Raw genomic sequence first — 15,157 nt, forward strand, 5'->3', positions numbered from 1 at the left:
ACACATTAAAAAAACAAAGGATAAGACAATTAAATATGAATGTGAATAGAGAGCTTGGATGGTGGGAAAAGAAACACAGGGTGATAACCTAAGCCTAAGAAAATAGAATATTAAAAAGACCATTTACTTTTAGGTTATTATAAAGACATCAGTTTTGGAATCTATTAAATTAGTCTGTTTTCTTATTGAATTTTACATCCTACTCATTGTGCAGCACTGATTTAAGGCCGAAGGAGTGGTGCGGATAAACGTTCCCAATACAATACATATGGTCTTTCTGGGATAGGTTTAAAATTGATATCTCATGGGATTAGAAATATGTTGTTGGTTATAGGCAGCCTGTGATCTGTCTTTCCATGTATCTCTTGGTCTTGTACCCTAATAGGAATTAATTGAGAATATATTGCTTTATGATCTATATAATTTCCTGTTATTTCTATAGCTTTGATTAATGTAGATAAATTCCTCCAGTTTTGAATTTGAAAGCTTTTTTTTCATTATTTCGGGGAGAGTGTCAAGAATTTTCGAAAATTAATGTATATACGAAACATAATTTCTTTGTTTCTCTTTAGTGATTTTCATTTAGTGTTCTGTGAAATTGTAGAGCAAACACTAAATGTCAGAACCTTATAACTTGTCTTGGCAGCCATGTTGTGGTGATAGTCATCCAATCTCATATAAGTTTATTTTAGCCATTTTGCTTCAATGTTTCAACTGGGATTGATAAATTAGTTGAAACTAAAGAACTTAAAGTTGTGTGTTGTTGGGGATTAATAATTGTGTCTTCTTGGGTTCCTGAAGCCTGCGTATCGAAGAGATCAGACTATGCCCACCATTTAGCACACTTATACAAGACTTTAAAAATAGTGGGCTTAGAAGAGGTAAATAAATGCTTAAGATATGAAAGACTGAAAAGGGACACTGTGGGCACCCAGACCACTTCAGCTAATTGAAGTAGTCTGGGTGCTGTGACCCTTTTGCACTTAGTGCTGCAATGTAAAACATTGCAGTTCCAGAGAACTGCAATGTTTACATTGCAGCTCTAAGTCTGCCCACTGTGGCTGTCTAACAGACAGCCACTAGAGATCTTCTGGAATCCAAACTGACTTTTGGTCCGTTATCTCACGCATTGAATGGTGGCAATAAACGTCTGATCACCTTAAAGCACTTATTAAACCTAACCTCAAAGGCCTCATACCTCCGGGAGGTGATTCCATAAGCATTATGTATAATTACATTCAATATCAACCCCACATTTCAAATTGACACACTCTAAACTTCATCAGGTTAGGGACTGAGAACAGAAATGTCTATTATCAATTACCAGGCTAATATACATCCTGTGCCTAAATTGCTGGACATGGGAGCTATTTTGATTACCTGATTACTGGAACATACACTACTGGCACTGTCCAGTAAAAAGGCAGAATATATATTACGAGTTTAAAAAAAAAAAATACTTAGTAATGGTATTTTTTCTGGTATTTCCTGACACCCCATGGCTATTATTATATTGCAAAATTGTTTTAGTAAAGTGCCTCTCACTGTATAGAACCCAAATCATGTATGGTCAATAGAAATGTAGGTAGCTGTGTTCTAGTATGTAGGTCAATCTAGGTATTAAAGGGACATTCTGGGCACCAATTAATGTTTTGCAGGAATGCAGCTAAGACTTAAAAATCTAAAGATTTTAAAAAAGCTTGCTGTTGGCTCTCTCTCCTCAGTATTTGAATTTAATAGCGGCCATTTATATTTAATTTTCCTATTATCATTATGGAGGGATAGGGCTTACAATAGAATTTGAAATAAATCCACAATGTGTGTTTTGAGAGGAAGTATGAACCTCACTGAACACATAAAACCAACAGAAGTGTCATAGACTGAAATACAGAAATTGGTATGTGATTTTACAGGGTTAAAATGGGTATACTGAGAGAAAGCATTACGCTCACAATGCTCATCTACTACCAGAAATTTGGCTTTGACTTCCCTTCTGGAACTCATCTGCAGCACAACATCTGGAAAATTAACTTGACATTAACGCTAGTATAAACAATGGTCCCAAATGCAGTTTATATGTCAGAGAGTCTTCGTTTTATTTTGCCCCAGCCTGGCATTGCTATTTCCTTAGTGAAAAGTATCTACTAAAAACGGTGCTATAAAGAAACAGGCCTGTGTGTCCTAAAAAAATAAGATTACTATCTGAAATTACAAGCTTTTTCTCCACCTTTAATAATGATTCTTGCATGTCTTAGAATGCATAAAATTAGACTGCATGGCAAGGATGACCAAAAGGCAGATCCCCAGCCGGACAACAACTTCCAAAATATTTTGACTGCCCAAGGGCTGGCAAAGGAGCATCCTTGAACTGTAGCACAACAGCTGGGGATCTTTCTGTTAGCCACCCTCATAGAGACAACTACCAATTTATCTTCAATGCAAATAATCAATGATGGTAATATTGCAATATAGAAAAAGAAAGGCTAAAAACTTTCCAATTGTTTTCTGTTCATAGCAGAGCTATTTTGGTCTGTGTCTTGTTCCATACACCTTAAACTGTAGGGTTTTGTTTTGAGTCGCAGCAAAGCTTCCTTTGTATAGCATCTCTGTGTTGGGTGTAGTATGTGTGAGACATTAGCTCTCTGCAGTGTATATTAGGCATCATACCATCCAAGCATGGAAAGCCTGTATGCCCACATTATAAATCAAGATTTGAATAAACTGGAAAACCAATGTAAAGTGCTAAATTATATAACATACCTTCACCATTTCGTTGTATAGCAGAATCATGAGTAAGCAGAATATACAAGTTTTACAGTGCATTTCAGCACTTTCAGTCCTAGACATTGTTTATGTTTACAAGAAACAGAAAATTAGTTTTGGGTGGGTGGGAGTTATTACAGTGCCATGACCATTCTTTGTAACCAGTATCTGTGGAAACACCTGCCTAGTTTTGCAATAATGTTAAGGTCACTTAAGGAAACGCTTCTTTCTGACGCCCATATCTCAATTAAATGTGTTATGTTTTGGCGTGCCCAGTCATGATCAGAAAACAGCGGGATCTTGTTTTAATCCAAGCTATGAGTGGCAGCATGCAGGCTTTTATGAGACTACCCCCAAGTATCTCCAACTCATTACACCTGATGTGAAATCAGCCCACCTGTTGCTGGTGTAGGAAGGCCGGATCTCTGGGGCTTAGTCCCACATATCGATTGGCTTGCGACGTGCCAGAGGCTGTGTAGGCTGTGAAAAGACAAGAGAGAAAGACAATGAGAATATAAATAGACATGATGAGCAATACCTTTAGTTTACCCGGGTCTTGGACAGTAGCAGAGTTAGAATTCTGAATTAAACCTTAACACAGTGATATGCAAGCCTAAAAATTATAATAAACCAAATCACAAAACCACAAACACTTTTCTATTATTAGACCAAGGCAATAACAGCATACTAGCAGAGTTCTAAGGTTATAGAGGTTTGTGTACTGGAATGATTCCGTTGGACTGACTGTCTCTCTAGGTAATATAACCAGAATCACCACTAAAGTTCATTGTAATTGTTAGAGCAAACAGTCTTATTGTACCCACAAGCACTAAAACATATCCACATTTGCATCGTCCCATCAAAAATTTAAAAGATTTTAAGTTAAAATTAAAATTAAACAAAAGGCTCTTCAGCTATTTAGAAGATATACACCCCAAAAATCATGCAATTACATTAAAAGTCCTCCTCTTTGTCCAGTACAGTCTTTCTTGTCTGAGCTGGACATTGTGTAAGTGAAGGGTTGGCCATCCTATTAGGCAGAGTAGGGACCTGCCCACAAGCGCATTTCCTCTAGAGGGTGCATATTTTTAGAAAATGTAATGTGTCATTTTGGAGCGGTCTGGTGGGTAGATAAGTATTAGAAGGCTTTGCTAGTGTCCTCTGTAGTCCAGCCAGCCTCCAATGCTTGACAGCAGAGTTGCAGGAATAGTTATAAAGGATGTAAAGCTCAGTGCTCAATAGGCTCTCTTGTACAGAAGAAAACCGGTAACTTACCATTACAAATCTTGGGCAGGCCTCTTTTTGTACCCAGTCATCACTGATTGCTTACAGAAGGACTGTAAAGAGGTAATGTACCTGGGCATAAAACATGCCCGATAGCACAGGTAGCCTGGAAGGGAAAATCTACAGCTCTCGGAAGGCCTGTGTCACTTCTCTTATACCTCCTGTTGCCTACTCACCCCAGGACCTGGGTGCCAATATTCAGATAACCCATATAAATAAGATTCTCACTTTCAATAACAAAAAAAATCTTCAGAGCTTGAATGGTCTCCAAAGGGAGCAAAAGCACTAAATACATTTATATGCGTTTAGTTTCATCGTTTAACTTTCAGATTCAACTTTATTGAAGGCTTTCGGTACACTAAGGAATCCTTATTTCTGCTATGATCGATAGTGCCCATGGTATTACAGCTGTGCACACATTTAAGAGTCAAGCAGTATGTCTACATCACCATAGAGCAAACAGAAGTGGACAATGTGCACATTCATCAGGTAATTTTTCAACAGTCATTAAACAAATATAGATTTAGCAAATAAATGTTGCATCAGATGAAAAAGTGAGTCTAGATACAATACATGGCATCTATTGATTACAATGTTACATATGCTGGCAGAACTAACTAGATATTCTAAATGTATAACTGCTTCAAATCCTGCTGTGCTACTGTTTTGTATTTTTTTTTAAATCAAAATCTGGATACCTTTAAAAAATCCCTCATCATACCTTAGATGCATTTACCTTCCACTTGGTTTTAAGGAAGTCTGGTGGACACATGGATATCAATGATAGTATAGTAGTGCCCGTTTGAATGACAGGATTGTTAGATTTAGTCAATGTGCTGAGCTAAACTCGGATGCTGTGTACTAACTTGCTGCTGGAAAACATGCCATATTTTTGACACAACAGGAGGAGTTTAATCGGTTTAAAGAAAATAAAAAAATCTCCAAGGGAATGTGTTTGATGGTTCCAGGGGTTTCTGTTGATACTGCCCCACTTGTGAGATTTCCACTTTTTTTTTCTGATCATCACATTTTTTTTTAAATCTGTTTTGCACTGGAAGTGACACCAATCTGTTCAGTCATCACATGTGTTTGAACAAAGCTAACTACTCTATTAAGAGTTCTCATTTGAGAATGACCAGTTTAAAGGGACACACTCTAAGCATGAAAATGTCAGCTTAATGAATCAGTGTTGGTGTACAGATCATGCCCCTTTGGCCTAACTGTTCAATTATCAGCCATTTAGAAGTTCAATGACTTTGTTTATGCATCTCCCTGTCTATACCTCATCTAGCTGTGACTCGCACAGTCTTGAAATAAGATGTCCTGAGTAACTGCTCCATTTATGTTTAGCTTGTTTACAGCAGTGTTATTCATCTAGAATGTATTATCTCCTGCTGCAGCCCCCTGTGTGTGATTAAAGTTAATTTAGCAAAGAAGATACAAATTTCTAAAGTAAGCACACAATGTTATAAGATCTGATTGAGAATTATTTTTTTTCTCAAGGAGGCTGTATGAGTCACAGCCAGGGGAGCTGTGGCTATTAAGGCTCCATAAACAAAGTGATTTAACTATTAGACAGCAGAGTAATGAGCAGTGAAACTGTGGGTCAAGCATGTCAAACTCGCGGCCCACAATTAATATTTTTGCAGCCCGCAAGCTTAACATGCTTACTAAAGCAGAGTAGGCACCTGCTCTCACGTTGCACGTTGCATGTGCCTACTTTGCTTATTTACCTGGCTGGGGGAGAGGTCTCTGGCGGCAGCAAGGGAGCTCAATCTTCTTGCTCCTCATTGCTCCCTCACGCGCGCCGTCTGAAGTGAAGAAAGGCACCGGAATATGACGTCATATTCCGGCACCACTAAACTGCGCCGGCGGTAGCAGTGAGGAGCAAGAAGACTGAGCTCCCAAGAGAAGATCAGGAAGAGGTTCCACACCAGGTAGGGAGCAATGAATAAAATTACGTGAGTGCGTGCAAGAATGTTGAACTGTGTGTGTCTGTCAGTGGGTGTGTGTGTGTGTCTGTCACTGTGTGTGTGTGTGTGTGTGTGTGTGTGTGTGTCACTGTCTGTGTGTCACTGTGTGCAACTGTGGGTGTGTGTGTTTGTTTGTGTGTGTATGTAAGAGAGTGTGTGTGGCCCACATAAACTTAAACCTTGGTTATGTGGCCCGTGCTAGCCTTTGCATTTGACATGCTTGCTGTAGGGTATGATCTATACAAGAAAATTATATTGCTTAGAGCAGTGTTCCCCAACCCCCGGGCCGCGGACCGGTACCGGTCCGTGGATCAAACGGTACCGGGCCGCCCAGGGGTGTGCGAGCCTGCCAGCTAATGCAGGGCTGGCATTGCCCAAGTGCCAGCCCTGCAATGTGCCTGCGGACCGGAGGGGAGATCAGAGATCTCCCTCCCCGGTCCGCAGGCACGGTGCTGGCAGCCGGCAGGGGAGGGAGAGAGGACCCAGGAGCTCTTACCTGCAGCTCCTCCGGGTCCTCCTCTCGCGAGATTTGGAGCGTTGCCGCGGTAACCACGGCAACGCTCCAAATCTCGCGAGAGTGAACTCTAGCCCTGTAACTGGGCTAGAGTTCATCTCACCACCACCGGACCACCAGGGAATCCCCACCGGACCACCAGGGACTAAGAAATGTCCCCCCTCCTCCCAGTAAAGGTAAGAAGGGAGGGGGGACATCAATATATTATATTTAATTAAATAAATTAAAAAAAGCCTCCCTACCCTCCTTACTCCCCATACACACACTACACACACAGCCCTACACACACTGCCCCACAAACACTGCCCCATACACACACTACACACACAGCCCCACAAACACTGCCCCATACACACACTACACACACTGCCCCCATACACACACTACACACACAGCCCCCAAACACTGCCCCATACACACACTACACACACTGCCCCCATACACACACTACACACACTGCCCCCAAACACTGCCCCATACACACACTACACACACTGCCCCACAAACACTGCCCCATACACACACTACACACACAGCCCCACAAACACTGCCCCATACACACACTACACACACTGCCCCACAAACACTGCCCCATACACACACTACACACACTGCCCCACAAACACTGCCCCATAAACACTGCCCCATACACACACTACACACACTGCCCCCATACACACACTACACACACTGCCCCCATACACACACTACACACCCAGCCCCACAAACACTGCGCCATACACACACTACACACACTGCCCCACAAACACTGCCCCATACACACACTACACACACTGCCCCGCAAACACTGCCCCCATACACACACTACACACACTGCCCCACAAACACTGCCCCATACACACACTACACACACTGCCCCACAAACACTCCCCCATACACACACTACACACACTGCCCCCAAACACTGCCCCCATACACACACTACACACACTGCCCCATACACACACTGCCCCCAAACACTGCCCCATACACACACTGCAAACACTGCCCCCATACACACACTACACACACTGCCCCACAAACACTGCCCCATACACATACTACACACACTGCCCCCAAACACTGCCCCATACACACACTACACACACTGCCCCGCAAACACTGCCCCCCATACACACACCGCCCCAAACACACACACACTGCAACTCTCACACACACTGCCACCCTCACATACACACTGCACCGCTCACACACACATACACACAATTTTGAGTCTATGTCTTTATGTGACTGTGTTTGTGATTTTCTGACTATGTATGTGTCTGCGTGTTTTTTTAATATATGTGACTGTTTTTTTTTTTGTCTTATTAAATCAAAACAAGTGGGCCACGGAAAAATTATCAAATGTTTACCGGTCCGCGGCGATAAAAAGGTTGGGGAGCACTGGCTTAGAGTATTCCATTAAAGCAAAGCGTAACTTAAAGGGGCATTGTCACCGTCTAGGAACTTTGCGTAATTTACAAAGATCCCTTATGATGACATCGCCACTGGGTGTCCGGTGGCCAGGCAAAGGTGAGTTTTACTTAAACAAATCTGCATCTTGGTGGAGCCACCATCAATGTCCCGTGAGTTCTTTTTTGTTCCTGGCACTTCAGCTGCCAGGAGCCAACATCACTGCTGTACTCTCGGGCATGTGAGCACTGAAGTCTATGGAGAGTCCCATGCAAAGATAGGGCCAATTCCCAGAAGCTGTCACTGGTGATGACGGGGAGATTGACACCTCTTGACGGTGGTAGCTCCACCCAGAAAAAACACAGAGACACAGTAGTCCCTCCTTTGTCTCAGCATATTTTTTGACTGGGTTGGAATTTCAGTGGTGATAACTTTATGAAAAACTAATTTTCAAGGAAGGGGGGCTTGCAATGCTGCTTTAATCTGCTTGTTTGGGTAATAACAATGTATGCCAGAGCTACTAATAAGGTACAATAATGTTTTTACCTTGCAAGTGTTACATGTAAATGGGTATATTCAGAGATTTCTAAATGTAATTATTATTATTCCCAACTCCTGAAATAACTCAAGCCCTGCTTGAGTTGGCATGGGTTTCCCTTATGCTTTAGGCATTTCAGACCAGCCTATAGACAATTAAAAAATTACACTAGCTTCGACATGTCACATGTCTGAATGAAAATAGCAAGATTAAATTGAAATATTACGTAAATTTAGATATAGGGAACACAACATGCTTTGGTTTAAAAACTAAAGAAAGAAACAGATTTTTTTTCCAACCATTGTTTATCAAAAATGTTTTTAATTTGAAAAAGTTGGTAAGAACATGGAAGTTTGGCAAGAGCATAAATATGGGAAGAGTTACAGAAATGTATCTCAATAAATATCTACAATAAATATTACTGGATGCTTTTTTTCGGTGGAAATCAGAATATATGCCTTTAAATGTAAAGTAATTACACTACATTACACTACATTCTGAAATGTTCCATTGCTTTTAAATTAGCAGTGGACGCAAAATAGACAAAACGTGGTCACTGTTTATTTAGCAGTCTTCATGCAATTATGGCGCTTGATTAACAAAGTAATGTTACAGAGATCATATTAAATCCATGTAATCAGGCATTTGTCATACTTCCCATTTAGCATGTCTTTCCCTGGGTTTATATCCTCAAGCAAACTTTAATTAGAGGAGATTAACTAATCTCTTGACACTCCCATTAACCCCTTCCACATTAAGGCAGCATGCAGGCATGTGTTACTCTGCAGTTTTAGATAAATACACCTGGAACTGTATAAACTGTGCATATTACACAGATGTCTTCACAATAACACCACACCCAACATACATTTGAAATGTGTTGGTATGTTTTCATGTACACATATACACGGTGTATGAGTATATATATATATATTGTTAAAAGAAAGAATGAATGCCCATCATGCATGTTAGTTTCTTTCACTTGCACCAGCTATACTATGAGCCTATACACAGAAGACACAGTTCCTTGCTGCCAGGCCAGATACTGTGCACTCATGTTGTCCAAGTTCCAAGGCTCAATGGGGAAGCTACATGTCTACACAAGAAGCCAGTGGGAAGCAGGAGGAGCCATGTTTCATAGATGGAGCTACTAACCAGAAATACAGCTAGAATTTAAAAGATATGCTTTTAAGGACAGCTTACTAACACCATAACCACTGCCATAACAGTAGTAATTATAATGGTTGGATTATTCCTTTAATCACATAGCGTTGAAACACTAACAGATTTATATTTTGGAACAGGCTTTTATTATCATTTTTACTTTGAGCGTGCCACTTTGCAATACATCTTTCACCAGTATAATTTGATTACATTTTACCTATATCCAAATCCTTTTACAGATGGGACTCCTTAACGGTCTATATATTCCACACAGGCCCACAGTTCATTTGCTATAATTATCATTACTCCAAGATATCTATATTTTACACATACCCTTTAATGGTAACTCCAAACACCATGAGTCCTTTAATGATTTGAAGTGGTCATGGTGGCTAAACTATGGAGTTTAACCCCTTTTCTGCTGGAGCTGAAACGCCACCTCAGGCAGTTTCATGGGGTGTCACTAGTCAGCCATGAACTTGAGAACTGTGTCGGTTAAGGTCAATTCTGTGCAAATGTGATGCACAAACACTCATTTACAAGTGGCTAGCTGAGGTCTCAGTCAATGAAAGGACAGCAGGATAGACATCCAACTTCTGCAGCTCTGCAGAAGCTGGGTATCGTAAACCTGCCTGCAGAGGAGATCCAGCACTCACCAGGTGAGCAGGCAAACGGCTGTAAAACGGTTTGTCACATTACAGGGGAATGGCACCAGGGTATTTTACAATCATAACCACTACAGCGTGCTGTAGCGCAGGGCTCGACAAATCCTAGGCGACAGGTCACCATGGCGACTAAGAATTTTTCCCTATGGGAAAGCATTGTATTATGATGATGTCACAAGAGGGGTGGGGGGTGGGGGTAGAATAAGGTGAGTTTTAAACTTTTATAGGGGCCTAAGGGTAAACCCTAAATGGTGGGTTTAGTACTAGAGGGTCAGGAATACATCTTTGTGTTCCTGACCCTATAGTGATCCCTTAAATGAAGGAGATAGAAGATTTTCAGCATAGCAAAGCTATATGGGCCAAATGTAGTGTGTGTCTGTAATATGTCACTTAATACCCTCCTCACCAGGAAGTTTTTATTGCAGTGTTCATGGTGCCACTAATTATTCAGCAGCCAGGTACAGATAAGTGCAAAATTGTCATGCAATCTAAAGGATTTATTTAAAAAAAAAAAGAAAAAATGTAATTTCTCTTTTTATTACCCACTATGCAGCTTCTGCATCTTGTATAAGCACAGGGTTGGTAGAGTAGGGATTTATATGGAAAACAAGGAATGAAGCTGGTGAAATACGGAGACATGACCAGCACATATCACTCCCCAGTTCACTGTTTGAGTAGTATTGAGGAAAATGATAAGCCAGTGTTATTAACGCAATGAACGATATCAATGAAAACTATAAGACATATTAATGGATCAATTTTGTGATTTTCATGTTCTTTTACTGAGTCTTGCAAATCAGCAGATTAGGGAAGGCAGTTAAAACTGTCCCTCTAGATTTACTTTGGGAAGAATATAAATGCTTAAATATCGAGAAGTGAGAATTCACCCAAAGAAGACAGATGAGTATGAAGAAAATACAACATTATGCATAATAAAAATGGCACCTTGAACCTGGATTTAAAGTAACCATGTTTCAAAAATGGAAAAGTGTCAAATATTTGGAAGTTTAAAAAAAAAAAAATCCACCAATGGGGAAGTTTAAAAAAGTGCAGTTTGATTTGTTAATTTTGTTTTACATTTTATCAGGATAATTCTGATTACACACTTGAGGCAAAATTACATAAAACTCAAAAGGTTTTTTATGTTTTACCTAAACAGTGTGTGCCTATAGACTTGGCTTGTGAAATCATACAAATTCTGCTAATAATTATACAGCCCTTATAATCAGGCACTTTGTACAATCAACAATGTTTACTATGTAATGAATGTGTCTCACCTTCAGTGGATGTAGTTATGGGCTTAGTGTCTGTCATGGTAAGAGTCACAGGTCTCACTGCTCCATGATGTGGTGATGGGGCCAACACAGGAGTGAAGTGGCCGGGCACTTTTCCCACAACTTGCCCGCTACTGTTGGGCTGCAAGAGATATTGAAGAAAACAAGCAATGGTTTAGTAAAAAATAATAGACAAGCTCCGAACAGTATAATTCAACAAACAGGTTAACCTGTCATGAGACAAATGGAATTAAAAGATATGTCATGTTTGGATTGACACATCTGCTATATTAAACAGCACAACAGCTATACATTCAAAGTGCTAACATTTCATCCATAAGTGCGCTGCTCATTTGCTATGGAGGGCTTAATTTACATGAACATACAATGGTGATAAAGCAAATTCACACACCCTCCCCCCATAATATTATGAAAGACATTGACAAAGTCTGTTAAAGAAAATGCAAATGTAAAAGTAGTAATGGTAATATTTGTTAAACGTCTCTTTCAAGACCAGAAGTACAAGCCAGACCACAATATAAAAAAGAAACAATAAAAACTAACCACCCACCCCCCAAAAAAATAATAATAATAATTAATTCATAAACAACATTTTATAAAATAACTGAACTGAAGTTGCATTTAACTCTAGCGCAAAGGAAGAGTTTATACTTTCTCAGTAAAGAGGATCGTTAATATTGAAGGACAGCAAGGTTACATAGTTACATAGCTGAAAAGAGACTTGCGTCTATCAAGTTCAGCCTTCCTTACATATGTTTTTGCTGTTGATCCAAAAGAAGGCAAAAAACCCAGTCTGAAGCACTTCCAATCTGCAACAAACTAGGAAAAAATTCCTTCTTCACCTCAAAATAGCAGTCAGATGTCTCCTTGGATCAAGCAGCTATTACGCCACTAATTAGAAATTATATCCCTGTATGTTATGTTTTTGCAAATATTTATCCAATTGCAGTTTAAACATCTGTATGGACTCTGACAAAACCACCTCTTCAGGCAAAGAATTCTATATCCTTATTGCTCTTACTGTAAAAAAAACCTTTTGTTTGCCTTAGATGAAATCTCCTTTCTTCCAGCCTAAATGTGTGACCTCGTGTCCTATGTATAGCCCTGTTTATGAATAGATTTCCAGATAAAGGTTTGCACTGGCCCCGAATATATTTGTATAATGTTATCATATCCCCTCTCAGGCGCCTTTTTTCCAAACTAAAGAGATTTACATTTTTTAACCTTTCTTCGTAACTAAAATGCTCCATTCCTTTTTATTAATTTTGTAGCTCATCTCTGCACTTTTTCTAGTGCCATGATATCTTTCTTTAGAACAGGTGCCCAAAATTGCACAGCATGTTCAAGGTGTGGTCTTACCAGCTATTTATAATTTATTGACATACAAACATACCCCACCACCCTTCTTGTTTTTCCTATCCTTTCTAAATAACATGTACCCATTTAAGTTAACTGCCCAGTCACGTGTCTCATCCCACCATGTTTCCGTTATGCCTATTTTATCATATTGTTTAATGTATGCTATTGCCTCTAGTTCCCACATTTTGTTATATAGGCTTTAGTAAGCATACATTTAATATTATCATGCGTCATTTGTACTTTTTTTGTGAATTTTCATCAATATTACATACCTCCTCTGTTCTGAGCTTTCCCCTCCCTCCCATCTCCACAACCCTTACACTGAGCTAAAGCCCATCTCCTTTCTATCCCATCTCCATTTTCTAGATTGCTTTGACCCTCCCCCCCACAACTAGTTTAAAATCTCCTCCAACCTTCTAGCCATCCTATCCCTCAGCACAGCAGAACCTCTTCCGTTTAGGTACAATCCATCACGACGACTATACAGGATGTACTCAAGCGCAAAATCGGCCCAGTGCTCTAAAAACTCCAAACCCTCTTTCCTGCACCAAGACTTCAGCCATGCATTGACCTCTCTAATCTCCAGCTGCCTTTCTGCTGTAGCTCGCCGCACAGGTAATATTTCTGAAAATACTACCTTGGATGTCCTTTTCTTTAGCTTACTTCCTGGTTCCCTGAACTCATTCTTTAGGACCTTCCATTTTCCTCTGACTTTGTCATTGGTACCAATATGGACGATGACAGTTGGGTCATCCCTGCCCCTCCTAATAATGCCTCCACTCTATCGGTAACATGCCGGACCCGCGCAAACTGTTCGGTTGAGACGATCAGAGTGGCAAAGTGTCTAGCCTTCCTTACCCTCTCAACTCCACCCATACTGGAGGGGCTGTTCCCACGGCTGTTAGAAGGAACAGCAACTTTAAGGTAACGTTGAATCACTACATGCTGTGAATCAGACTAGTAGGAGTTGCTAATGTGTCTATTGAAACTGTTACACAAGACAAAAGAAAAGCATAGTCAATGTAGCAATCTATGTACAAATTCATCACAACAAAGTAATTGAAGAGAAGGGGAAAAAATCACAAGTATTTTGAAGAAATGTCAGAAGGGGAAGAAAAAAAAAAACAAGGAGTGTAGCATTAACAATTTTTTCTCTATTCCAAAACTGTATACCATTAGTTCATAAGGCGTTCGGACTATGAATCTTTTCATAACTTATTTCACTAGCATAAACAAGAACATTTAATAGTGGAGCTACTATCTAGTACACATATCTGTTTTAACTACTGATTTGTGGCAAAAGAATGATCTATACATTTCTACTTTTAACAGATCTTTATTTTAATTTATGCCCACTAGAAACTTCACTAATTCCACTTTGTTCTTTATTTTGGTATTTACACTGATTGTAATTCTTTAAGCATTGTAGGAAAATTGTCTAAAACTTTGCAAAATGTACGCACTTATTAAACTATCAAAGAAATAATCGTACCAAGGAGGCTTTGCCACGTGCCATACATATTCATTGTTTTGCATTTCCAGTTTAAAAACAGCAAAGAGTTTATAAAATCAAATGCTGCGATGCTGAATCAATACAAAGAGCCGTTAGTGGTTCAACCTTGTTTTAAGTGTCAATATTACTCATTGCCAGACTGCACCTTTAAATAACGAAATAAATGCTAAAACAACCTACGCATAGCTCCTTTTTTTTTTTAAGATTGCAATAAAACTGCTGACACAGAACACACAGTGGGTTAAAAAAAAAAATAAAAATTCAACACAGATGGGACTGCTGCCTTTTTGTTTAACTTCACCCTGAGTAAATATATAATGTGATGGTAAATATTATTACTACTATTCCCTTATTATTTAGATTGGGATTTTTCAATAAAACACAAGTCAAAAAGAAAACAAATACATTTTCATTTGGATCAGACACCATTTTCTTTCAAATAGAAAATGTTTATGTGTTTTGCAATGTGCTGTGTTGGAGGAAATATCGAAGACCCAGGAAATATATTTTTACAAGTGCAGAGTACGAGTTGAAGAATATAATAACAAGATGGGCAGATTCTAATTTGGATACCACCATTACTTTCTTTCTCTCTCCAGCCAAGCACAGTGTTGTGTGTGAACGCGAGGTCAGGGATTTTTTTTGTGTGTGCTTTTATATGATTGGCTTGCCCGGG

General features: G+C 39.7%; 1 protein-coding gene across 7 annotated transcripts in view; it reads right to left on the reverse strand.

Moving 5' to 3' along the window:
- The window catches only part of NFIB (nuclear factor I B), a 414,175-nt gene that overhangs the window by 37,065 nt on the left and 361,953 nt on the right, over window positions 1–15,157 (reverse strand). For all 7 annotated transcript variants that reach the window (XM_063455150.1, XM_063455155.1, XM_063455153.1 and 4 more), the window contains 2 exons: window positions 11,592–11,730; window positions 3,161–3,243 (listed from right to left, as the gene is read on the reverse strand). In XM_063455150.1, coding sequence (XP_063311220.1) covers window positions 3,161–3,243; window positions 11,592–11,730 — 222 coding nt within the window. The remainder of the gene's footprint in view (window positions 1–3,160; window positions 3,244–11,591; window positions 11,731–15,157) is intronic.

This window comes from Pelobates fuscus, chromosome 5, assembly GCF_036172605.1.
Source record: "Pelobates fuscus isolate aPelFus1 chromosome 5, aPelFus1.pri, whole genome shotgun sequence".
Taxonomy (NCBI): Eukaryota; Metazoa; Chordata; class Amphibia; order Anura; family Pelobatidae; genus Pelobates; species Pelobates fuscus.